We start from the raw sequence: 25,922 nt of genomic DNA on the forward strand, positions 1-25,922 counted from the left end.
GTCCAGAGCAGTACAACTCATCACATTCAGAAAACAGGTGACAACCTGAATGCCTCTCGGCAGTAAACTGGATAAATTGTGGCATACGCACCCAGTAAATCCTATATGGTCATGGGAACAAACATATTACAAATGCAATCTGGGGCCAAAGAAGGCAGTCCCTAAAGAGTATACCCTGTAAGATTCACTTTTCATGAAGTTCAAAGTGAGATAAGGACCGTGGTGGCCTACAGGGAGGAGGAGAGTGGCTGGCCAGGGTGCTGATCGTGTTCCATTTTTTTTGCTCAGAGTGGTAGTTCCGTAAGCGTGTTCACTTTGTGAAGGCATGTCACTCTGCCCAGGATCTGTGCATTTTACTGTACGTTTGATACACTTCAATTCAAAATGCAGGAGAGATTTAGGAGAATTGACCAATGGATGTGGATGGAGGGGGAGAGAACGAGTCTGGTGTGACTAAGGTTTTAGCATGAGGAGCCAAGTTCGTGGAGTTATCCTTCACTGAGATGGCAAAGAGGAGAGGAGAGGTTGGCGGGGGCAGGTTAGGAGAATTCAAGTTCAGTTTTTCGACGTTCTATGATGGAGGCGTCCAGCAGGCTCTCAAGTGAAGATGTCAAGTAGCCACCTAGATATTCAAGTCTGGAGCCCCAGGGGGAGAGCAGAGCTAGAGATGGAGATCTGAAAGCCTTCATCATATAGGTAGAATACAAGGCCACGAGGGCGGATGAGATCTCCAAGGGAGAGAGCGTAGAGAGGAGAGAGAAGGTCCAAGGACTGAGGGGGCAGGAAGGTGCTCAAACATGTCATCGGGTAAAGGATGAGAGCCACAAAGGAGACAAAGGAGCAGCCAGAGAGGCAGGAAGGAAACCAGGAGAGTGTGCCATCCACAGGCCAGGTGATTTCAAGGAGGAGGGAGTAATCAACCGTGTCTCAGTCTGCTGATGGGGTAAGAAGAGATCTGAGAATTGACCCTAGACTTAGCAACATGGAGGCCATTAGTGGACTTCTGTCGAGGACAGTTCCAGGGAATGGTGGCGTCTGAAGTATGGGGCGGACAGAGACGGGGGGCGAAGGTGTGGCCCGCAGACAGCTCTCCCAAGAGTTGTGCTGTGCAGGCAAGCTGAGAAATGAGGCAGAGGGGGAGGAGATGGTGAGGCCAAGGAATTTTTAGGTGAGCGCTATGACTGCACGTTTGTAGCGGGCGAGCCGTGGACATGACAGGAGAGAGAGGGGAGATAATTTCTGGAGCCAGCTCATCGGATACAGGAGGACAGGATTGCATTATTCTGCTTGGGGCAATCACCTTCCAAGTGAAGGGTAAGATTCGAACAAGCAGAGAGAAATCAGCAGCAGATAAGGTCCTGCCTGAGGAGGCAACTATCCTGGATAAGGCTGACACACTTCCTTTTTTTTTCCCCTCCCTTTAGCTAGACCCAGGGCAGGTGGATTCAAAGGTTTCTCCTCGGAAACAGGTCCTGGCCAGAGGCCTTGAGGCTGGGTGGGGCTGGGAAGGGCACACCCCTCCTCCCACCCCCCTACAAATGCTGACGCAACCTCCAGTGGCAACAAAAACCAGCCGGTGTCTCAGACACGACAGCAGTGCTCAGAGAAGCCTCTGGAGCCGGTGGAGGAGCCAGCATGGTGGAGTTTGCACCCCTGTTCGTGCCATGGGAGCGCCGGCTGCAGACCTTCATGGTCCTGCAGTGGGTCTTCTCCTTCCTGGCCCTGGGTAAGGAGAGATGGGCTGGGGGCTGGGAGACCACGGGCATCTGCCACTTCGGGTGCACACAGTGCATCGATGGTGGAAAGACATCGTTTGAAAGGGGGCTTTGCTGTGCTCAGAGCCCCTGCCCGAAAAGTCCCCCGCCTGGAGGCTTTGGACGGTGTGGGGGTAGGGTGGGGTAGAAGCCATCACCTGTGGCTTCCAGCAGGTTACCGAGCTTTCCTGGGGAGGCGGCCTGGTGGTGTGGGGAAGGATCAAGGTGATTGTGGGAAATTTCCAGGCTCCTCAGAGGGAATGGGTTTCTTTCCTTCCTTTCAGAGAGGAGGACACTGAGCCTGGCAGGTGGGGAAAGAGAGGGGAACAAGGAAAGGACCCAGGGGAGTGAGCGGGGTCCCAGACAAGCCTGGGTCAGACTCTGGCTGGGCAACCGAGCATCCGCGTGACCTCACTGGACCCATGCCTGACCTCTGCGGGCCTCTACTGCATCAGCTGTAGAATGGGAATACCAGAGCTGCCCTTGCCAGGCTGCTGTGGGGTGAAGTGAAGAACGTGCTTGCTCTACCCAGCACACATCTGGTCCAATCCCTGGGCTGGGATCCCACGGGAAACATGCTAAGGTTCCCCTACCCACCCTACCCCCACGGTGAGCACGTTGATCGTGGCCAGGAAGACCACACTTGCCCCAACTCCCCTCTGCTGAAGAGGACATTTCTGAGGAAGGCCCAGGGCTGAGCATGGGAAGAGAGTGACTGGGGGCATGTGGGATTCTTCACCTCCTCTGCCAGCGCGAGACTGGGCAGGCACGCTTCCCCAACGGCTGGCGTCCAGCCTGTGCGTTGATGCAAGGTGTTACAATATGGGCATACTCTGTACAGGCTGGTCAACAGCCATTTCACCCCCACACACCCCCAGCCCCCTCCACACACCCCCCCACACCCCCACACATACCAGGTGCTCCTGCAGAACCCCCTCACAATTCTGCAGCTGAAGGAATCACCCCCGGAAAAGCATGCCCTCCAGCACCCTACATCGCTTACAATTCATCTGTGTCTCCGTGCCAAACGTAGTTAAACATGAAATATCCCTGGTTATCGCCGGTACAAAGACGAGCAGAGAAACCGAGTACCCTAACTGCCCAAGGTTGTAGGGCCTGAGTCCCGGGCTCCTTCCACAGCCAAAGGAAGAAAGGGAAGGAGGAGCAGAGAGAGGGGAGAGGGCAGAGGGCGTGGGAGGAGGTGAGGCTAAGAGACTAAAGGGCAGATAGAGCCTGGGGAAGGAGGCCCAGCCCAGGGCATGCTACAAGTTTGCTGGCTCCTCGACAAAGGTCACCGGGGGCCCAGAGGTGGGCTGTGGCCTAGGGATCACACAGAATGAGGTTCATCATGCACATGTCTCGCGTGAGCTTTGTGAGCGTGATTGGGTTTGTCCTTGCCGCTGCACCCACCTTGCCTCCGTCCCCCAGCCCTGCAGGCCTGGGGAGTAGGAGCCTGGGAATGTCAGGAGCAGCACAGAGAGGTCAAGTAGCCCTGGGCCTGGAGGACTAGAGGGAGGACAGTTGAGAAAGGGGATCTGGGCTCACTGGTGCTAGGACAAGAAGGTTTTACCGTATCCCTTTTCCTGGGGGCAAAGGGGAGCTTCAGAAGGGCTTTAGGTAGGGGAGTGACAAGGTCTAATCTGCGTGCCAAAGGACCCTGTGGCTGCACGGTGGATGTATCTACAGTTTGGATTATGGGAGAATGGACTGATGGCTGGAGCAATCACTGCCTACATCAGGGGTCACCACATTATGGCCCATGGGCCAAATCCAGCCCACTGACTGTTTTTGTATTTGTAAAGTTTATGAGCTAAGAAGGATTTTTACATTTTTAAATGGTTGCATTTTAAACAGTTAGATCCCTATGTGATAACCTCCAAGTTGCCTCTTGAGTCTCAAAGTCTAAAATATTTGTAACCTGTCCCTTCAAAAAAAAAGATTGCCCACCCTGGTCTAGGGAGGCTGGCAGTGGGTGGAGAGAAATGGCCCCATTCAGAGCTACCTAGGAGATGGGTCCACAGGGCAGGATTGAAAGGCAGGCCCGAGAGTAAAGGCTTCCGGTGGAGGAGTAAAGACTGCACATTTACTGAATAGCTGGTAGATGCTGGTGTCAGAGGAGACATTCTGGGGAATGGCAGAAGCCAGAGAAGTGGCCGGAGAAGTCAACTAGGACTTGGCACTAAGGACTCAGGGCCAACAGCCAAATACCTCCCAAGTGGGTAACTTGCTTACTGTTCCCTTTCCTCTCCTCTATAACTCACCCAGGAAGGTAAGCGCCATTCAAACAGCTCGTCTGTGTCCTCAGCGGCAACTCCTGCTCCTAGAAGAGTCGGAGTCGGTGAATATTTGTTGAGTGAATAAATGGGAGCATGATGCTACCAAAATGGTAGAGTTGAATCCTAGGTTCCATCCTCCCGGCTTGCTGTGTGACCTTAACCAATTGGCGTACCCTCTCTGGACCTTCGTAAAGTCAGGTTTAAAATGTTTCCTCTCAGAGTCGTGAGGATTAAGTGAAAGAAAGTGTCTCCCTTCCTAAGTGACCTGTAGCCTGGAGGTTTGTCTGCTGAGAGGAGTTGAAGGGTGAGCTGAGGGTGAGGGGGATGGTGGGTGTGGGGGAAATCTTTCTGGTCCGTTGCCAATGCCCTGTGTGTTTTATCTTAACGTCTTTTTCTGACCACAAAACTGATATGTGCTATCATAAAACATTCAAACATAATAATGTGTGTCCTAAAAGCAATAGACTTCCCCAAATCCTACCCTCCAGATAGCCACTATTAGCCATTTGTTTTTATTCTCTCAAGCTGGTTTTCATTTTATTTTATTTTTTTTAGCCTTTATTCACTTTTTGAGACACACACACACACACACACACACACAGACGCACGAGTGCAGGAGAGGGGCAGAGAGAGAGAGAGAGAGAGAATCACAAGCAGGCTCCCTGTTGTTAGCACAGAGCCCCACACGGAACTCAAACTCACCAACCATGAGATCATGACCTTAGCAGAAGTGGGCCGCTTAACTGATGAAGCCACCCAGGAGCCCCTCTCAAGCTGGTTTTCTTAAAGCGGGAGACACCTATAGAGACTTCTGATTTTGCCCAAGGGGAGAGGGGCCTAGCTGGGGTTCTTAAACTTTTTTTCCCCATTAAAAACTTTTAATGTGGAAAAGGAAATAAATAAAATTTAACTCAAGCCTCCTGCTATCTTTGTCCTTCCTCCAGAGCTGTGGGCTCCTTTTCTCCTCTACACGTGCGCAGCCATATATAAGTGCTAATGTTCTTTTTCATATAAACGGTGGCATTTTATTCCCACTCTGCTACAACTTTCTCTTTCAAAATTGTTATTAAAAAATATTTAAGGGCACTTGGGTGGCTCAGTCAGTTAAGCGTCCGACTCTTGATTTTGGCTCAGGTCATGATCTCTCATGGCTTGGTGAGTTAGAGCTCCATGTCGGGCTCTGTGCTGATGGCACAGAGCCTGCTTGGGATTCTCTCTCTCCCTCCCTCTCTCTCTCTCTCTCTCTCTCTGGCCCTCCCCAGCTCATGCTTTCACTGTCTCTCTCAAAATACATAAGTAAACTTAAAACAAAAAATATTTAAGACAAACAGGTGACCAACCCACAAGCACTTAACGGTCCTTTCCCACCCCCTCCAGGAACCGCAAGGCCTAGGTGAGGATAAAGCACTGTTGAGGCAGAAACTGGCCCGCAGGTCTGGGGATGTGGGGGACGTGGGAGGGAGGGGCTGACCATGAGAGCAGCGACTCAGGGCTACTGTTTCTTCTAGTTTTCTTTTTCTTTTTTTTTTTAAACATTTGCTCTTTTCATCTTTTTTTTTTTTTTTTTAATGTTCATCTAATTGTGAGAGACAGAACATGACCAAGTGCATGCGGGGAAGCGGCAGAGGGAGAGGGGACACAAATCCGAAGCAGGCTTCAGGCTCTGAGCTGTCAGCACAGAGTGCGACGTGGGGCTCGAACTCAACAAACCGAGAGATCGTGACCTGAGCCAAAGCCGGACGTTTAACCGACTGAGCCGCCCAGGCGCCCCTCTTCTAGTTTTTCAAGACATAGCAGATGTCAGGGTTTGTACGTGAGGCCTCCCCATTTTTCATTATTAGTAACCAGTTTAATAATATTTTAGAGTAAAGGGAAAAGGTGGAAGGAACCCAAGTGTCCATTGGTCCACTGACAGATGAATGGGATAAACAAAATGTGATATATACATGCAACGGAATATTTTTCAGCCAAAAAAGGGAGGGCCATTCTGACACATGCTGCTACAACATGGATAACACGAATGACCGTCAGGACGTTATGCTAAGTGAAATAAGCCAGTCGCAAAAAGACAAACACCTCATGATTCTTCTCATGGGAGGTTCCTAGAATAGTCCAATTTGTAGAGACCGAAAATCAAATGGCAGCTGGCAGGGAATGGGGGAGGGGCACGGGGAGTCAGTGTTGAACGGGTACAGCGGTTCAGTTTGGGAAGATGAAGAGGTCTGGAGATGGGCAGTAGGGATGTGAATGAACTCATCGCCACTGAACTGTGAACTTAGACACGGTTAAGGCGACAAACTTTATGTTACGCATCTTTTAACCTCAATAACAATTTTTTTTGGCTTAACTTTATTTTTTATTTTTTAAAATTTACATCCTAATTAGTTAGTATATAGCGAAGCAATGATTTCGGTAGATTCCTTAGTGCCCCTTACCCATTTAGCCCATCCCCCCTCCCACAACCCCTCCAACTACCCTCAGTTTGTTCTCCATATTTATGAGTCTCTTCTGTTCTGTCCCCCTCCGTTTTCATATTATTTTTTGTTTCCCTTCCCTTATGTTCATCTGTTTTGTCTCTTAAAGTCCTCATAGGAGTGAAGTCATATGATTTTTGTCTTTCTCTGACTGACTCATTTCACTTAGCATAACACCCTCCAGTTCCATCCACGTAGTTGCAAATGGCAAGATTTCATTCTTTTGGATTGCCGAGTAATACTCCATTGTATATATATACCACATTTTCTTTCTCCATTCGTCCATCGATGGACATTTGGGCTCTTTCCATACTTTGGCTATTGTTGATAGTGCTGCTGTAAACATTGGGGTGCATGTGCCCCTTCAAAACAGCACTCCTATATCCCTTGGATAAATACCTAGTAGCGCAATTGCTGGGTTATAGGGTAGTTCTATTTTTAGTTTTTTGAGAAACCTCCATACTGTTTTCCAGAATGGCTGCCCCAGTTTGCATTCCCCCCAGCAGTGCAAAAGGGTTCCTCTTTCTCCGCATCCTCGCCAACATCTGTTGTTGCCTGAGTTGTTAATGTTAGCCATTCTGACAGGTGTGAAGTGGTATCTCATTGTGGTTTTGATTTGTATTTCCCTGATGATGAGTGAAGTTGAGCATTTTTTCATGTGTTGGTTGGCCATCTGGATGTCTTTGGAGAAGGGTCTATTCATGTCTTTTGCCCATTTCTTCACGGGATTATTTGTTTTTTGGGTGTTGAGTTTGAGAAGTTCTTTGTAGATTCTGGATACTAACCCTTTATCGGATATGTCCTTTGCAAATATCTTCTCCCATTCTGTCGGTTGCCTTTTAGTTTTGCTGATTGTTTCCTTCGCTGTGCAGAAGCTTTTTATTTTGATGAGGTCCCAGAAGTTCATTTTTGCTTTTGTTTCCCTTGCCTCCGGAGACCTGTTGAGTAAGAAATTGCTTCGGGCAAGATCAAAACCTGCTACAAGCAGGTTTTTGCCTGCTTTCTCCTCCAGCATTTTGATGGCTTCCTGTCAACCTTAATAACAATTTAAAAGACGAAGTGCCCGGGTGCAACGAGGGCAGGACTTTGTGTCTGTCGTTCACGGCTCTACCACCAGCACTGGCATGTCGGAGGTGCTCTGTGTAAAGTGAACATCTGTGAGCCCCAATTCTACGTCATCTGGGCTTATGAATTTTACCACTGTTCGGACTGGGTCAAAAGTTCCCACCTCCAGGAAACCTGCCACGAGTGACAGGCCCCATCTGCCTTACTTTCAAGTAGAATATACAACAGGAAGCCGACCTTCTTTAAGAGGATAAGTGCACGGTGTTGAGTAGAGGAAATGGGAAGGGGAAGGAGCCATATTCCCTGGGAATATTCTTTCCATCAGCATCCGATTAGGGATGGCCCACAGACCAGCTGCCCCTGAGATGAAGCTGGGATTCTAGCCTATGGCAAGGGATTCGGAACTGTAGGTCAGAGGGGGAATTCCTCGCTGGGCCTGGTCCAGCCAGCGCGTGGCCTCTTTCTCCCTTCCTCCTTCACCAGGAAAGGCACTGCAAGCGGAGGAATCAGCATGAGAAAAAGCTAAGGGATTGAAAGAGCTGAGTGAGCTGTAGGAACACAGCAGGTCGTGTGGCCAGAGCACTGGGGGTGCGTGTGGTTGAGGTGAGGCTGGAGCAGGAGGCAGGTAGGGCCAGCTCACGCGGAGCTTGAATGCCAGGCTGAGCTGGCTGGGCAGTGCCTCCAGTTATGGGAAAGCCATGAAAGGGCTTCAATAAGAGGAGGATCTGGCCAGCTCTATCTGTGGGAAAACAGGGCAGAGGGTCAACAGAAAGAGGGCTGGGCAGAGAAAAAGTGTCTCCGTTTTCTCCAAGGTCCCAGGAGATGGAAACTAGAAAGAAATAACCCAATCAGTTGTCCAGCAAGCATTGAGCACCTGGTGAATGCAGACTATTTTACTGGGGAGGAGGAGGGGGAGAGGGAAGACCAGGGTCTGGGACCCAGTACAGTGGGAAAAGTGAGTTTTGAAGTTCAGTCTGCCTAGGGTTCAAATCTGTGCTCCCAGCATGACATTGGCAGGTGCATTCCCTCCTTGAAGGAGTGGGAAGCCGATCTCTTCCTCCCGGGGCCACGGGCTGGACAGGTTCGTGCTGCTAGTGCTGGGCATATGGGCGGACTCAGCGTGGACAGCTTCACGTCCTTCCTCTCAGACCTGACCACTGATGGCTCCTGCTTCCCTCCCCAGCCCAGATCTGTGTTGTCGTCTTCGTGGGCCTCCTGTTCACAAGATTCTGGTTGTTCAGTGTCCTGTATGCAACATGGTGGTACCTGGACCGAGAAAAGCCACGGCAGGGGGGCAGGTCCTTCCAAGCAATAAGGCGCTGCTTCTTGTGGAAGTACATGAGGGACTATTTCCCTGTCTCGGTGAGTACTGGGACTGGATGGAGCATGGCCATGTCTGTGGCGGAAGCATGGTCCTGTGTGCAGGGAGCAGAATACTGGGCGGGGAGGTAGGGGCTTATTTGGCCATGCCACTATGTGGCCTAAGAAAGAGTCCAGTTTCTCTCTGGCCATGGTTTCTCATCTGCGGGGATGTGGAGCCAATGTGAGGAATGATGAGTGTACAGGGTTGGAAGGCACTCTGTGGGGCATATAGTGTGGCACACATACGTATCTTATAGGTGTAAACCCCGTGGAAGTCAGGTATGGGGGTGAATGTAGTAAACTCAAGGTCCTAAGAGACCATCTAGCCCCACATTTCATCAGATGAGGAGAATGACAGTCTGAGAGAGACAAAGGTGTGACCAATGCCACTCAACAAATTCTTGAGCAAGGTCTTGCCCTATTCGGAACCTCAGTTTCCTCAGGAAGCTTCCTCAGGAAGCAGACTGAGCCCTCCTACTCTGAGCGCTTTTGAATCTCCCACTGTGACTCAGGGCATCTCATGCCGTTGTGGGTACTCGATCCTGGACTCAAATGTCAGTCCTGAGTGAAACAGACCCTGGGATTTAACAGACCCCTTGGCTCCTTTTACCGAATCCCAGATAGACTAAACCCTCAGACATAAGCAGCTGGGCAGGGATGGCTTATTGGTCAGATGGGACAGGGTAGGAAGGCAGTGGGGACACAGAGAGGTGCCAGGCAGGGTCAGCTGGCCGTTCCCTGGAAATAGAGGAGAAGAAAGCCACAGAGTGTGGCCTCTGGAGCTGGACAGACTAGGTCTTAATACCAGTCTGCCACAAACCAGCTGCGACCTTGGTGAGTTTCACAGCCTCTCTTAGCCTCAGTTTCCTCATATGTAAAGGGATAATGCCATACATCACTGAGTTGGATGGATTCACTGAGATGTCAGGAAAGCACCTTGTAGGTTCTCAGTAAACTAGGAGCTAGTGTTATTTTACTAAGTCAGTGGGGACTCTGGGGAAGCTTGCACGTGCTGTGGAGGACTCTGACAGCCCAGAGCTCTACTGTTCTGACCTTCACACCTGCCTGGCTTCTCCCACCCCATCCTGGAACCCCGCCTCCTCCTGCCCCTGCTGGAATTAGGTCCCCAGCTCGTAAAGGGCGGGGAGGGGGAGGGGAGGGAGAACACAGGCTCACAGAGGTTAAACAACTCACTGACTCGTGGGCACTCAGCATGGGACTCAGGGCTGCTGCCTTGCTCCCTTCTGACAGTCCTGGGGGCCCGGCAAGGACTAGCAAAAGCAGGGAAAGAGCTGGGATACAGAAGCCCCTAGCACCACAGTAAGCAGGGCCTCCTGGGCAAAGGGCAAGGGTGGGACAGGGCAGGGCAGGGCAAGACAGCAGGGCAGGAGCTGGGCAGAGGGCAGGAAGTTGAGTGGCAGGGATTTCTACCCTCATGAGGAGTGATAGATGTTGAAGGGCAGAGTGAATGGGCAGTGCTGAGGCTAACCTGAGGGTCCAGATTGGGGGAGGTCTTCTCCCCATATTTGCTTCCTCTGCACGGTGCCCTCCCAAGATCTTGTCAGCGTAGACAAGCAGGGTCTGTGCCTATCCCCTCCACTGCCCTTCCTGATCCTCCCCCAGCCAGGCAGCCCTCGAGGAGGGTCTCTCAACCTCGGCACTATTGACACTGGGGGGACGCTGCCCTGATTTGCCACAGTTCGTTCCACTGTAGTGTTTCAGGATTGCTGCCCACGGGCCGGCCTGGTGCGTCACCCCTGCAGAGCGTGAGCAGTACCGCCAGGTGGCCAGCAGAGGGCGAGATGGCATGCGCTTTGACTTCGCCTGTCCTAGGCTGGGAGCCTGCAGGGGTGGGGCTGTGGCCTGCAGATTCCCTTCCCCACCTCCTCCCGGGAGACCTTCCCACTCTTCCACACACCTTTACAGCGCAGGCTCCGCGGAGATCTTGGGGTGGCCGGAGGGTAGGGAGCCTCAGCTCTGCCGCAGCTCTCCCACATTCACAAGCTTCCGCGCTGCTCTGTCAAATGCGAGTGGGTTTCTGAGCTTCTGTCAGTTCTCCGTGTGATTTTATGAACTAGCGTCTAGTGATGGAATTTCGAGCAAGATTAGGAACGCTGTTTCTGGGCCTTGCAGCTTTCTACACTCATGCTAGAGGATTCCTAAAGAGCCAGTGATGAAGAATCGGGCAATGTTTTGCAGAGGAGGCGCCGATCCCACCTCATGCTGAAAACCAGCCCCAAAGCTGGGTTTCCGCTGTGAAGATTTCATCACCCCAGAGCAAACACTGTCTACACAGGCCCAGGCCTGAGGGGTAGAGTGCTGTGGCCGGGCGGTGACCTGGTGTCAGGAAATGCTGCAGGCTGGGGACAGTGCGGAACACCTCCTCACCCACACCTGGGACATCCCTCGGTTCCTCCACAGCCCTGCAGGCATCACTAGGGACTTCGTGCCCCACCTCCCAGCCCGGCCCCCTCCCAGCATACTGGGGTCTCTTAACCTGGTAGGTAGCCAGCCACCTGCCCAGGACAGATCTCCAGCTTACACTTGGACGGGGTGACACTTCCTCCTGCTGGTGGCTCCTTTCATCATGGGAGGGCTCTGCCTGTGAGAGGGTCTTCCTACACAGAGACTGCGCCCGTCCTCAGGACCCTCCCAGGAGTCTTACCTCTGCCTTGGGCACAGCTCTCGCCTCAGCCCTAGGGCTGCCCTGCAGGGAGGGATGAGGGGTTCCCTTCCTGCTCACTTCCGGTCCTTGCTATCCCCTCCCCCACACCCCTGCTCCCAGCCCGCAGCTCTCAGGAGGCTTTCTGCCCCTGGGCACGTGGACATTTGACACGGAATGATTGTTGTAGGTGTGTCCGTATTGGGGGGAGGGGTCTGTCTTCATCCCTGGCCTCTCCCCACTGGATGGCAGTAGCACTCCCCTCTCCCCGTTGTGACAACCAAAAATGTCTGTAGACGTTACCACATGTCCCCTGGTGGGGTAGGGGAACTGGCCCCGGTTGAGAGCTGCTGCTCTGAAGCTTGGGGTCTGACTCCCAAACTCCTCCGGGTCTCACCCTTCTCTCCTCCCCCACTCACTGCCTAAATCCTAACCAAGCATTTCTTTTATCTGGGCTTTGCTTCTGCCGCCCCCTACCGTCCATCCTGCACACAGCAGCCATGATAGTCACAAAAATGTTAAAACACAGCGGGGACTCCCGCGATGCCTAAAATCAAACCTAATTTTTGCCTGGCCTGCAAAAATTAGACTCTGGGTCCCTGGACTCTGGACCCATGCTCACGCCTCACCTGCCCCCTTTGCTGTCAGCTCTCCAGGCATGAGCTGTGTCACTTGGGCCGGTGCCGTCATCTGAAGTGCACCCCTTGACCCCGTTAACCCCCACCACCTTTCGCTTGGGGACTCCTACAAGGCGGCAGAGCCCACAGGTTACACACACAGAGCCAGGCTGCTTGTGTTAAGATCTTGCCTCTGCGACTTTACTAGCTATGTGACCTAGAACAAGTGGATTGACCTTGTGTCTCAGTTTGCTCATCTGTAAAATGGAGCCGTTGCCACCAGTACTTCCCTTGCAGAGTGAACAGGAGATGGAGAAAGCAGGTGTCCTGAGGTGCCTGACGCACAGTAGGTGCTGGGAATGCGCACCGCCTGGGGCATTCTTTCCAGCTCTCTGTGCTTGGTGCATCCTGCGTGTCTTCAACTCTAAGATATCCTTGATGGTAAAACATACCGGTATTTTATGTACCACTAAGAAAAAAAGTTCTTCCAATTAAAATTGTCAAATGCATCTTGATAGCATAATGTTAAGATGTGAAAAAAAGGAGCTTCTCAGAACTGAGGGAATATAGCTGCAGATGTCAATGGGTGTCTGTTCTGTCTGCTCAGTGCTCAGTGAGGGCAGGGTGGAGAACTCACCAGCTAAGGGGGGGTGGTGGCTCAAAGCCTTTCTTTTTATCTGGCCATGATGGGAGGAGGCAGGCAAGGACCCAGTCTCCCCGCCCCCCCCCCCCATACACGCATGCGTGTGCGCGGCCAACGGCCTAAAGCTGGAAGGGGATTCCTTTGGTTTAAAGCAGTGATTCTCAAACCCTGATATATGGCAGAATCCTCTGGGAAATCTGCCACAAATGGGATGCCCAAGGCCAGAGCCAGACTACTGAACCAAACCTTGCTTGCCCTGCATTTTTAAACTGCCAAGCAATCAAGGTACATAAATAGGTCATGAACAGGTTCTCCAGGGCCTGGACCTGGTTGCCGATGGAGGAACCACCTTCTCCTGAAGCTAACCGCCTGGACATTCCAAGTTTGACTAAAAAGGAAAAGACCCCAGAGATAGTCCTGAGTCTCCAGGTAGCTCTCTGTGTCTGGAACAAAGACTTCCTGGCCTGGTGCTCTCTGTGCGGGAGACAGCAGAACTGAGCTCAGGTCATCCGTGTAGCTTTGAGCAGGTCACTTACCCCTCTGCATCTCAGTTTGCGCAACCATCAAATGGGGGCTCTCACACTGCAGCCAACCTCCCGAGGGCCACGGTCACACAGGCTAGTGGTGTGGGTGATCTGTGAACCATAAAGGGGCCATCAGGACAGTGGGTTCTTGAGGCATTTGGGTCACCCCAAGAGTGTAAGAAGGCATGAGGGCATTTGTTGAGAGATGGGACTGGGCAGACAGGGCAGAGACACAGCCCTCGTGGTCCTCTTTCCCACCCACGGTCCAGATGCCCTCTCCTTGAGATGCCTCTCTCATCCCGCAGGGCTGTGGTCTTCTAGGCAAGGGTCTTGGGGTTCAAAGTAGTGACACCCCTGGGAGAATTGAAAACGTGTTCACACAAAGACTAATGTGCCAGTGTTCGTGCCTACGTTATTTGTAATGGCCAAAGGATGGAAATCATTTCAATGTGTCAAGTGATCAGTGAACAACAAATACGGTATATCCATGCAATGGAATAGTATTCAATCGTAAAAAGGAATGAAGTACTGATATATGTTTCAACATGGATGGACCTTGAAGACATTCTGCTAAAGTGAAAGAAGACAGACACAAAAGGCCATATTGTGTGATTCCGTGTGCAGGAAGCACCCAGAATAGGCAAATAGACACATAGGCAGTAGGCAATAAGCACATAGACACAGAAAGCAGGTTAGTGGTTGCCAGGGGCTACAGTATGGGGAGTGACTGCTAATGGGTATGGGGTTTCTCTTTGGGGTGTTGAAAATGCTCTGGAATTATATAGGGGTGATGGTTGGTCACTTCTGAAGGATACTAAAACCGCTGAATTGCACACTTCAAAAAAGGTGAATTTTATGGTAATTATGTGTATATATATATATATATTATATATATATTATATATATATATACACATATATATGCACCCTGGCCAGAGTCTAGCACCCTGGCCATCCTGTTCTCCAGCCACTGCCTGGTACACAGCCTGCCATGACACGCACCCAGAGAAGGCCTTCCCCAGACACCCATCTGTCTTTGCTTAGTCCCACTTCTTCCTTAAGAGAACTGAGGGAGCAAGGCAGAGAACACAGCGCTTTATAAACCTTCCCCTCTCTGTTTACCTCACCCGAACCCAGTAGCAACGCTGCCAGGGAGGCATTATCACTGTCTTGGGGGATAGAGAGGAAACTGAGGCATGGGGAGTGCAGGGGCCTGGCGAAGGTCATGTGAGCTGGCAGCAGAACCGGGCCTTCCTTCTGAGGCTGCATCAGCCTCCTCTATTCATGTGTTCATTCTTCCTTCATTCCAGTCTTTCTGGAGCATCGCCTCTGTTCCAGACCCATACTTGGGTCAGGTGAGGCATCAGACAGGTGGTCTTAATCTCAAGACCCTCACAGACCCTACAGCCCAGCAATTGCACTACTAGGCATTTATCCACGGGATATAGGTGTGCTGTTTCGAAGGGACACATGCACCCCCATGTTTATAGCAGCACTATCGACAATAGCCAAAGTATGGAAAGAGCCCAAATGTCCATCGATGGATGAATGGATAAAGAAGATGTGGTATATATATACAATGGAGTGTTACTCGGCAATCAAAAAGAATGAAATCTTGCCATTTGCAACTACATGGATGGAACTGGAGGGTATTATGCTAAGTGAAATTGGTCAGTCAGAGAAAGACAAACATCATATGACTTCATTCCTATGAGGACTTTAAGAGACAAAACAGATGAACATAAGGGAAGGGAAGCAAAACAAATATAATGAACATAAGGGAAGGAAAGCAAAAATAATATAAAAACAGGGAGGGGGACAAAACATAAGAGACTCTTAAATATAGAGAACAAACAGAGGGTTATGGGAGGGGGTGTGGGAGGGGGGATGGGCTAAATGGGGAAGGGACACTAAGGAATCTACTCCCAAAATCACTGTTGCACCATACGCTAACTGACTTGGATGTAAATTAAAAAATAAATAAATTTTAAAAAATAAAAATAAATAGATCAAATAAAATAAAAATAATAAAAAGACCCTCACAGCGAGCGACACCACTTGGGCCCAGGGGACAGATAGAAGAGGTTAGCGCAGAAAAACAGCAGTAGAGACCGTGTCTAGGGAGGTGCAGACCAGGCCTCGGTGGACAGTGACAACCCATCAGTGCACACACCAGGTCATGCACACGTAACTGCACGTGCAAGTATTGGCACGCACGTCTAGACACAGGCGCTCACATTCACCAGGATGTGTCTCAACACACAAAGCCTTCTTTATCAAGGATGATCCTTCTTTCTTTCGTTGATTCATTTGTTTTGTTCATTCACACATTCATTGTTCATTTAAAATAAGTCATACGTTCTTGTTCAGAATTCCGAAGGGACAAAAGGGTGTATGGTAAAGGGTCCCCCCCCACCTCAATTCTCATTTCCTCCCTTCCCTCCCCAGAGGCAACCGCATCGACCAGCGTTTGTCCACACACAAGCAAGCGCGTGCCCCCTCTGCCAGCCCGATCAGCGGCATTCTGAACGCACCGTCTTGCCCGTTGCTCTGTTCTGACGAGGGATTGTGGCCACCTTCCCCTTCCAGGCCAGGGAGATCTTCGCCATACTTCCCTAGGGCTGCAGAGGGGCAAACGTTTCACAATTTGTCTGAACGGGCCCTGTCGGTGGACATTGGAGGCGATGCGGGGTTGATGGCGGTACAAAAAAAAAGATGCCGTGGTTAATATCATTCTGCACAAGCACACGCAATTCCCCAGTGGTGGAGTTGCTAGGGTAAAAGGTCAATTTCACTTTGTGGTTGTGATAGCTATTGCCAAATCGCCTTCATGGAGGTTGTACAAAATTGCCTTCCCGCTGGCTGAGAAGGAATTCATGTGCTGGTGCTTCTGTGAGGGGAGCCAGGTATGTGTGTAGGGAAACACCACCGGATGGGTGCCTGTGCAAGCACCTTTCTCACTGAGAATAGCCAGAGATTTCTCTGTCCCATCTTTATTTTCATATCCAGCAAGTCCTCACTGCATGAGTGGAAGGGGTTTGTCTTCGTACGGGAGGCAATGGTCTCCCCAGCTGTGGTCCCTGCAGCCTTTCTGCAAAGCGTCAGTGGGTAACTGGGGGCCATACTGGGCAGGAGGGTGGGTTACAGAAACCAAGTGCAGGAGAATCTGGGGCTGTTCAGCCTCGATGGGGCAGAAAGGCTCAGATCCCCATTGCTGCCCATCACCCCCCACCCCCAACCCTGCACCAAGTCCCTCCAGGCTCCAAGAGAAGGTAGCCAGGCCTCCTGGACCACAAAGGCAGCCACAAGAATCCTCAGGGAGTCACCTGCCGCAAGTTTTAGCTTGATGACAGGGTGAACTTTCACCCTGGCAAAGCTGACCTGGAGTGGAAAGGACTGCCCCGCGCCCAGGAGTGCAGATTGCAGGGACTGGCCAGTCCTATCAGAGACCCTCCTGCCAGGGGCTTGGGTCATGGGCCAGGGACCTCAAGAGCCTTCAAACTCTGATGGCTGTGGCTCCCAGGGTGCAGGACTGTGTAAAGGGTGGGCCTGCGGGTCTTGGCAGGGTGGGGAAGGGATTGCCCCCATACACACACACACACACACACACACACACACATAATCACTGCCCACCGCAGCAATCTTTGCAGACTGAGCCATGGAGCAGCCTGTCCAGTAATGGGCTGAGAGCAGCATTTGTTAGCTCAGTTCCTGCCCTTCACCCTCACCCCACTTCATCCTGGAGCCGCTAAGGACAACAGCTCTCCTCTCCCAAGTCAATGTGCGATGACTCATGGTCCCTGCTCCCCGCTCCATGCTGCCGGCCTGCCCAGACTCTGGCAAGTTGCTGGCCAGCAGAGCCCAGGGCTGGGGAAAGAGTGTGATGAAGGGGCGATGGAGGTCTGGCATTGGGGGAGCAGGGAGCCACAGGGAGACACTTGCTTTGTCCAGAAGGGTAAAGAGGACTAGGGCCAGCCTCCTGGACTGCATGCTCTTTCAACCACTCCTGCTATACCTTGCGAATGCTCACTCCCAGGTCTTCAGTGCCAATTTTTCTTATATTGAGATTTGTGGAAACGGGCCTTTTGCAGCAGGCTGGTGCCCCCGTGTGTCCCTCTGATGCCTTCGAATTATATCTGGTCCTGTAGTAATCTTGGTAATTCCAGGACACCAACAGACTCGAGCTTCTCAGCAGTCCTGGGAGGAAGGCAGGCTGAATGGAAGGAAGGCTAAATGTCCCCATTTTACAGATGAAGACCCCGAGAGGGAAGCAATTTGTCCGAAGCCAGCAGTGAATCTGAGACGGTATCATTGGGTGCCTTCACACATCATATCTCGATCTTCTTAAGAGCCTGAGGCTCAGAGAGGGGGAGCGACACTGATGAGTGGCACAGTCGGGGTCGGCACGCAGGTCCAGCTCTGGCTCACCAGGTTGCTGTCCTTGCAGCTGGTCAAGACCGCCGAGCTGGACCCCTCCCGGAACTACCTTGCCGGCTTCCACCCCCACGGGGTCCTGGCTGCTGGAGCCTTTGTCAACCTGTGCACCGAGAGCACAGGCTTCCCTTCGCTCTTCCCTGGCATCCGCCCCCATCTGATGATGCTGACCCTGTGGTTCCGGGTCCCCTTCTTCAGGGATTACATCATGTCGGGGGGTGAGTCTTTACACCCTGGGGTAGTCCAAGAGGATGAGGCTGGAGGCATGGGAAGAGGCATTGTGGCAAGTGTGCCAACCGTTCTGTACTTTTTTTTTTGTAATGTTTATTTATTTTTAAGAGAGAGAGAGAGATAAACAGGGACAGAGACAGAGCACGAGCAAGGACGGGCAGAGAGAGAGGGAGACACAGAATCCGAAGCAGGCTCCAGGCTCCGAGCTGTCAGCACAGAGTCTGACGCAGGGCTCAAACTCCCTAACGGTGAGATCATGACCTGAGCCGAAGTCCGATGCTAAACCGACTGAGCGCCCAGGCGCCCCAACGGTTCTGTACTTCTTACAAGAACATGTGCAATAGGAGAAGGTGGCTAGACCAAGGAAGTACTTCCCACAGCACCATGTGGGGCCGTGAGCTTGGCGAGGGTGTCAGGAAAAGGGAGAGAACTCAGTTCCAGTCCTCAGGGAACTCCAAGCTGGAGTGGGTGGGGTGGGGACCCAGGCCTCTGTGGCCACTTTTGGTGATCGCTTTCTTGGCTCACATCCACTTGACAATCGCTGCCCCCTTGCCCCGTACCTGACCACCTTCTTCTCTTCCCAGGGCTGGTCACATCAGACAAGGAGAGCGCTGCTCACATTCTCAACAGGAAAGAAGGTGGCAATCTGCTGGCCATCATCATAGGGGGTGCCCAGGAGGCGCTGAATGCCAGGCCCGGGGCCTACACGCTGTTGTTGCGGAACCGCAAGGGCTTCGTCAGACTCGCCCTGATGCACGGGTATCTGGGAAGAGGGCTCTCCGTTCAGCTGGAGATGGGCAAGGATTAGATTTGGGCGGGAAGACAGCAGAGACTAATGCAGATTGTATTGGGACAGGGAGAGTCTTAGTCCCTTTGCAATGAAGATTCTATCTTGGGGAGATCCGTACTATGTCGTGCCCAAATACCCAGAAAAGATTTCAGAAGACAAGTGTGGTGATCAAAGGGACTAGGTGGGAAGGGATATATTTGCCCGAAGCTGGCCCAAGATCTGATATCTATGGGCTCTGGGAAAATGAAGTTTGGGGCATATCACAGAGCTCTTCTACTTTGAAGCGTCTTTGAAGAATACAAGTTAGCTGGAGCCGGAGAGAGGTTTTCTACAAAGTCCACAGATGTTTTATATCTGGGAGGACTCTCTGAAGCATTCCGGTCTATCTGTCCTGTTACAACTGGGAGATTGTGGTCCTGAGAGGGCCCAGGATCTGCCCGAGTTCAGAAAGCAAAGCTACGGCAGGTCTGGTAGGCAACTCAGTCTTCCCACTCCTGGCCCAGGGCTCTGTCCTCTGCTCCAATTCCTGGTCACCGGGTCCAGGCAGGAAGCTAGCTGGGGTCTTCTTTAGGGCCTTCCACACGTGGTCTCTCCTATCTCCCTCCAGGGCTGCTCTCGTGCCGATCTTCTCCTTTGGGGAGAATGAACTATTTGACCAGGTCGAGAATTCTCCCGGCTCCTGGTTGCGCCGCATCCAGGACCGGCTGCAGAAGATCATGGGTATCTCCCTCCCGCTCTTCCATGGCCGTGGCGTCTTCCAGTACAGCTTTGGTCTTATACCCTACCGCCAGCCCATCACCACCGTGGGTGAGCTGAGAGCCAGGCTGGTGGGGTGGGGGGGGACAGGGGTCGGCTCCAGGGAAAGGGACCTGGACTATGTGCTGCAAAGGGGACATGGAGACAGGTCAGACACATCGTCGCCCTCATGGAGCTCACATTCTAGACTGGGAAACCTACACGCAAGCAGATAACCCTAATACAGGGCACTTTGGGATGGGAACCGTAACAGAGGCACGAAGAACAGCAGTCACTACTGATTACAGGGTACCTCCTGCGTGCCAGGCACTGCACTGGCTTCCTTACCTGCAGCAGCTCAATTTAGCCTAAGAGCCTTCCAGGTAGGGACTATTATCCCTATTTCACTCGTGGCAAACTGAGGCTCAGAGAAGTTAAGTAACTTCCAAAAGATCACACTGCCTTTGAGTAACAAAATTGAGGACTGAATGGGGACCTATTTGACTCTTTATTACGCTAGGGAAGAAGAGTTTAATTCTGACCTAGATGATCTAATAGGGCTCATTGGAGAAGGTGAATACTAGGAAAGAGCATCTCAAGTCTGTTAGAATTGTGTAGAGTAGCAATCAATAGGCTTGGGTTAGAGCCTGAGGGATTTTCCTGTAAATAATGGGCATGAGTCTTAATGCATGGACTCAGCCCTACTTTTTCAGCAATTTGGACTCCTTATTTGCTTTCTTCTTGGATCCCAACAGATCCCTCTGAGAAAGCCTATCGAGAGAGGTCCATTCCTCTTTATCCATCCATTTGTTTGTTAGTTGAGCACAGACTTGGTGAATTCCCTCCGCCATGACTTTTCCTGTTTTATTGTGGCAATATTTTCATGCATGTTAATACCGCTGCTGCCTCTGGGGCACCTGAGTGCCTCAGTCAGTGAAGCGTCTGACTTTCGCTCAGGTAACGTTATCTTTTGTAGTTGGTAAGTTCGAGCCCTGCATCGGGCTCCGTGCTGACTTCTTCGGGCTCTGGAGCCTTCTTCAGATTCTGTGCCTCCCTGTCTCTCTGCCCCTCCCTTGTTCATAGTCTCTCTCTCAAAAATAAATATTAAAGACAAATTTTTTAAAGGTTAAAAAAAATCCTGCTGCTGCCTCCAGAGCTATTCCCAAAGGGAAAAGTCAAGGGAGCTACCTTCCCAGCCAGGAAGAACCAGAGGAAGAGGTTAGTTAGGGCTTCTTGATTTCTCCCTAGAACAAAGGGGGCATTACAGGCCGGGGGGGGGGGGGGCGGTAAGAATTGCTGTCTGGGCAGTTGGCCCACCTCACCCGAGAGCTACAGGCACCTCTTTTTCTCTTTTTAATGTTTATTTATATTTGAGAGAGAGAGAGAGAGAGAGAGAGCAGGGGAGGGACAGAGAGGTGGAGACAGAATCCAAGCAGGCTTTAGGCTCTGAGCTGTCAGCACTGAGCCCGATAAGGGGCTCGAACCCACAAGCCAGAAGATCATGATCTGAGCTGAAGTTGGACGCCAACTGACTGAGCCACCCAGGCGCCCCGAACTACAGGCGCTTCTAATCATGACATCTTGGGTTCCCCAAACAGTATAGCCTGAAAATTAAGAGCATATCCCTGGGATTTAAAAACTAGAACTGTTTCTTCCTGGCTGTGTGGCCTTGAACAAGTTACTTAACCTCTCTGAGCCTCGTTGCCTCCCCTGTCAACCGGGAATAGTAAGAGTTTCTATCCCCAGAGGGTTGTTATGAGGATTAGAGCTAATGCACAGAAAGTGCCTGGCACATTGCAGAGCGCATTGCAATGCCAGTTGGTATGGTTACTGAGTCAGAATCTTGGAGTTGCTATAACATCTTAGAATCCATCACCCAAAACAGGGCTGAAAGGGATGGCAGTAAGAGCAGTTTCCTGCAGAGATGACCATGGGGGTGGGCACCTGCCCCAAGGTCCCCTGCAACCCGTGGCTCCTGCTCTGGGCCAGCACCCACATTTGTGTCTTGCAGTGGGAAAGCCCATTGAGGTGCAGAAGACGCTGCATCCCTCGCAGGAGGAGGTGGACAAGCTTCACCGGCGCTACATCAAGGAGCTGTGTGACCTCTTCGAAGCCCACAAGCTCAAGTACAACGTCCCCGTGGACCAGCACTTGGAGTTCTGCTGAGGGCCTCCCCAGAGGCCAGGGCTGGTGTTAGGGAGCCCAGCTGGAGGTGCTGCGATCTGAGAAGGCTTCCTGGAGGTGTCTGTTGAGCACACGGTCACAGCCTTCCCAAACTTCTGCAAATCCAACCATGCCAGGCCCCAAGTCTCAGCTGCCAGTTTGGGCGTCGCTGGTTTGCACTCCCGCTGCGAAGCCGCTGCGAGCCTCCCTCTCCTTGGCCTCCTCCTCTGTGAATGGGAGAGGGGGCTGGAAGAGAGTGATTTCTGAGGTCTCTATCCCCGGTGATAATGTCACTCAATAGGCAGAGAAAGAGAACGGCAACCAGGTCTTCCTTCCTCTACCTTGAGTAACAGCACAAAAGAAGCCCCAGGCTCCAGCCCCGCCTCCTACAGGGTCCCTCATCCTGCACCCTACATGTTCTGTCTCCTCCCTCCCTGAGCCAGAGAGGAGGAGGTGGCCTTGAGGCCTCCGCACTCATGCCAGGCCCCTGTGAGTTTCTGGGTCCTCTGTACTGTAGACTGGCAGCCACAGGGGCCCGAAAGGTGGATGAGGAGAATGTGCTCTGTCACTGGCTATATGACAGTGGGCAGACCTCTTCACCCTCCCTCTGAGCCTCAGTTTCCCTGACTGACTGAGAGGAACCCTGAGTCTAAGCTCTGACATTACAAAGGCAGAGAGCTCCATGAGGCACCTCTTACTCATTCACGGTCATTTCAGCCCCTGACCTTGACACAGAAAGGTGGGAGGTCTCCATAAATGTCAGTTCAACAAATCCTGTTGCAGCCTTCTTCTGTTCCTCCCCATCCCCCAACAAAGAGGGCTGGTCAAAGCCTCTCTTCCCTGCCTGGCCCTGTGGCCCTATCTCATCTTCCCAGAAGGCGGATCAGATTGAGCCAGATAATGCCATGTTGACTCTTCCTTCCTGATCCGATGGCCCCAAGCTTACCACCCCTGGGCCTGTTCTGTTGAGCAAGAAGGTGAGAGGCTAGGTTAAGACACAGGGCAGACCAACATGGAGAATAAAGACCAGACGCAAGGGGTGCTTGTCTGTGTGTGTCGGCCCAGTGGGTGACATGGGGACAGATGCGCTGATGGGAAGAATTCTGGATTCCTGGGTTTGGGACATACGTCAGTAGTGAAGAACAGGATGCCCAGGGTGGGGACCCTACTTGTGACTCACCCCTCCCCCTCCAGCAGGGAAGCAGGATCCTTTCCCTCCTAGAGCAACTCATTCCAGTAACTACAACATGGGGGACATCTGAGAGGTATAAATTTGGGTTTAAATCCTGGCCCATCCCTTCTTAGTGACCCTGGGCAAGTCGTGTCGTTTCCAAACCTCAATTGTGCCATCTGAGAAATGAAGCTATAAGCATAGTAAGATCATATTTCGAGTCACATAAGCCACTCCACATCATGTCTGGAATGATGTAAGTTAGGACCCAGGTGATCAACATACCCAGTGTCCCAGGAAGGTGTCTGTTATCCCATGAGGCAGTATGCTAGAAGGGTCACAAGGGAGGTGGGAACAAAGAGCAGTGGAGTTCAGAGGAGGGAGTGATGCTTTTCAGCCAGAAAGAGGTAGTGACAGGTGGGCAGGGCCAGGACGGAAGGGCAAGGTTTTGCAAAGGAGAGAAGTACTCACCCATTGTAGGTTCTCTATTGCTGTATGGTGGGCTATGCCCAAACTGAATGGCTGAAGAAGCGAGGAGTTATTATTTTCCACAATCCTGTGGGTTGGCCAGGCTCCATGCAGCTGCGTTCCGCGGGGGGCTGGGCCCACTGGGGGGCTGGCTGAGGTGGGCACGGGGCCCCTCCCCATACTGATGGGTCTTCAGCATTCAGTCGTGCCTGGATTTTAGAAGAATGAGAGCAAGGCTGCAAGATCTCTTAAGTCCTGGGCTGAGCAACGTGCACAGTCACTTCATCGTATTCTGTTGATCAAAGCAATTCATGAGGCGCCCCCCCCCACTAGTTTCAGGGGTGAGGAATAGACTCCACCTCCGCCTGGGAGGAACATCAATGTCACAATACAAAAGGCTGGAGTTTGGAGAAGGGATTCTGTGGCCATCTTTGCAAACAATCTACCAAACAGTTGTAAATGAAAGCCTGCAGCAGAATTTCTGCCTTCCCCCACAAGTCTGAAGTTGGCTGTGTGCGGGTGACAAGAGCTGTAGTTCGTCCCCAGGGCCCCAGCTCAGCCTCTGCCTCTTGCCCCAATCTATCCTCAGTGACTAGCTATGGAGAGCTGTCTAAAACACAGATCTGGCTGTGTCAACCCCTACTCAATTCCCTTCTGTGGCTCTCCATTGTTCGTAGAGTTGTACCAGCCTGGATCCCAACAGGGACCAGATGGCATGTTGAAGGCAGGATAATTTAAGGAGGGTTTGATGAGGGAACAATCTTCTGAGATGCATGGGAAACCACACAGGAGGGGCAGTTACACGAACTGGTAGAGTGCAGTGTGTCACATACAGGGGCCATCTTTGGTCAGGAATCACGGGCCTGGCAGGTGACCCTGCAGAGCAGGAGCCAGGAGTGGGCATTCCCACCTTCCTCTCTCCCTCCCTCTTCTGCCAAGGTTCCCTATTGCCCAAACCCAACTGCAAGCTGGAGGGCACAATGGCCTGTGGTTATAGTCCACACCGGTAGGTCTCCGGGAAAAAGCCAGATGGAGACAGGTGGCAAGTGGATCTGGAGGGGTTGATGGAAGACAGATGTCCACCTTAAGGCTCAAGCTTCTTAGCCTGCCATTCGCCACTCTTCCACCATCTGGCCCAGTTTTCTCCATCCTCACGTCCCCTCCTCCCTTAGCCTTGGGCTCCCATCACACGGAACCATTTGCAGTTACTTGTACCAGATGTGATCTCTTTCCTACAGGCTCTGCCCATGCTGTTCCCTCTGCCTGGAATGCCATCTCCCTCACCCCTCCTCCCCCTTTTTCTGGGAAATTCCCAGTCCTCTTTCAATACTGGTTTCCTCTGTTCAAGGAAGTCTTCCCTAATGCCCCCGGTCGAGGTAAGGGTTCCACCGGGGGCCCCAGACTTCCCCCTTCCTCTGCCGCAGCACTCAGCACCTGGGTGGCTGCTGGGTGGTCACAGCCCTGTGCACGATACTCCTAGCCTCCAGCGATCCCCCTCCAGTCTACCCACATATAGGACCTACCTCTGCTCTCTGAACAAAAACCCAGCTCCCTGAAAGGGTCTCCAATGTCTCAGGCTAATGACTATACTCTTCCTCGGCCTCTGAGGGCTACACCACGCTGTGTGCTATTACACAAAGTAGGGCTGCCTGCCTGGTCCCAGAGAGGGTCCCCCAGATGCATGGGGCACAGTTTGAGCATAGATCAGAGGACAGAATGCTATCCATGACCTCCTGGCTTGGCCGGGATGGGGGAAGAGGTGACCAGGAGATTTGAGAAAGGGAGTGGTGAGAGACTTGGGGGGGGGGGCAGAGGGCAGAGAATTCTCCCCTTTTCACAATGACCTTGGGCGCCACATGTGGATGACGATAGCAGGACAAGAAAGAATAGAGCCTGATCTCGAGGGAAGGCTGCCCCAGACATCTGCCCAGACTTTGAGTAAAACATGGTCTTTTACCATGTTCGTTATAGTGGTTGGCCTCCCCAGCTAATACCACGCGTCAAAGCTGCACCTATCAACGTACCTCCTAACTGACATCTCCTCGGGGCCTCTCAGAGCCTGCCTCAGGGGCCTCCACATCATGTGGGAAGACAGTGGCCCGACCCCAGCCCACACACAGATAGATTCAGACAGTCAGAGGATGACAGGATTTGGCAGGTGTAGTAGACAGGGTCAGAGGCCCTCAGGTGTGGGGTGAGCTGGAGTCTCTTCTAGAAACCAGGCTGCCCTTTGGCCTGGGAAAAAGTTCTCAGATGCCATTACCCACAGGGAACAAAGGGCCCACTGGGCCCAGCCTGTCTGACACTGCTTTATGGTGACGGGTAGGACAAGGGTCAGCCAGCACAGCACTGCCAGCAGCCACGTGGCATGGGCCAAGTGCTGGCCTCACAAGGGGCCTCACTGGGCTTTGCAAGGGTTCAGGAGGAGGCTGAGGCATGAAGGATGGAAGCTGCTGAGTGAGCAGAGGCAGGGAGGATGGGCGGTGCAGGGCACACGTGGGTGATGGTCACTGTTGTGGATCAGGGGGCAAGAGTGAGGCTTCCGGGACGGGAG

The 25,922-nt window shown here is 52.1% G+C and overlaps 1 protein-coding gene and 1 long non-coding RNA gene across 5 annotated transcripts in view; one reads left to right on the forward strand and one right to left on the reverse strand.

Annotated features, from left to right (window-relative positions):
• The window catches only part of LOC113593772 (uncharacterized), a 69,811-nt gene that overhangs the window by 16,329 nt on the left and 27,560 nt on the right, over positions 1-25,922 (reverse strand). The window contains exons 3-6 of one of the 4 annotated variants that reach the window (XR_008290506.1): positions 23,372-23,577; positions 13,390-13,488; positions 10,850-10,948; positions 4,568-7,642 (exon numbers count right to left, since the gene is read on the reverse strand). This is a non-coding gene — a long non-coding RNA (uncharacterized LOC113593772). Of the gene's footprint in view, positions 1-4,567; positions 8,092-10,849; positions 11,013-13,389; positions 13,489-23,371; positions 23,578-25,922 lie in introns of those variants that run through there. The other 3 variants (XR_003414102.2, XR_008290503.1, XR_008290504.1) reach the window with 3 other exon arrangements.
• Positions 1,548-22,769, forward strand: MOGAT2 (monoacylglycerol O-acyltransferase 2). Its single transcript, XM_027039847.2, has 6 exons — positions 1,548-1,726; positions 8,753-8,931; positions 17,824-18,028; positions 18,626-18,800; positions 19,439-19,638; positions 21,578-22,769. Exons 1-6 carry the CDS (start codon positions 1,636-1,638, stop codon positions 21,730-21,732), a joined length of 1,005 nt encoding a protein of 334 aa, XP_026895648.1. The 5' UTR covers positions 1,548-1,635; the 3' UTR covers positions 21,733-22,769.

This window comes from Acinonyx jubatus, chromosome D1 (genome assembly GCF_027475565.1).
Source record: "Acinonyx jubatus isolate Ajub_Pintada_27869175 chromosome D1, VMU_Ajub_asm_v1.0, whole genome shotgun sequence".
Taxonomy (NCBI): Eukaryota; Metazoa; Chordata; class Mammalia; order Carnivora; family Felidae; genus Acinonyx; species Acinonyx jubatus.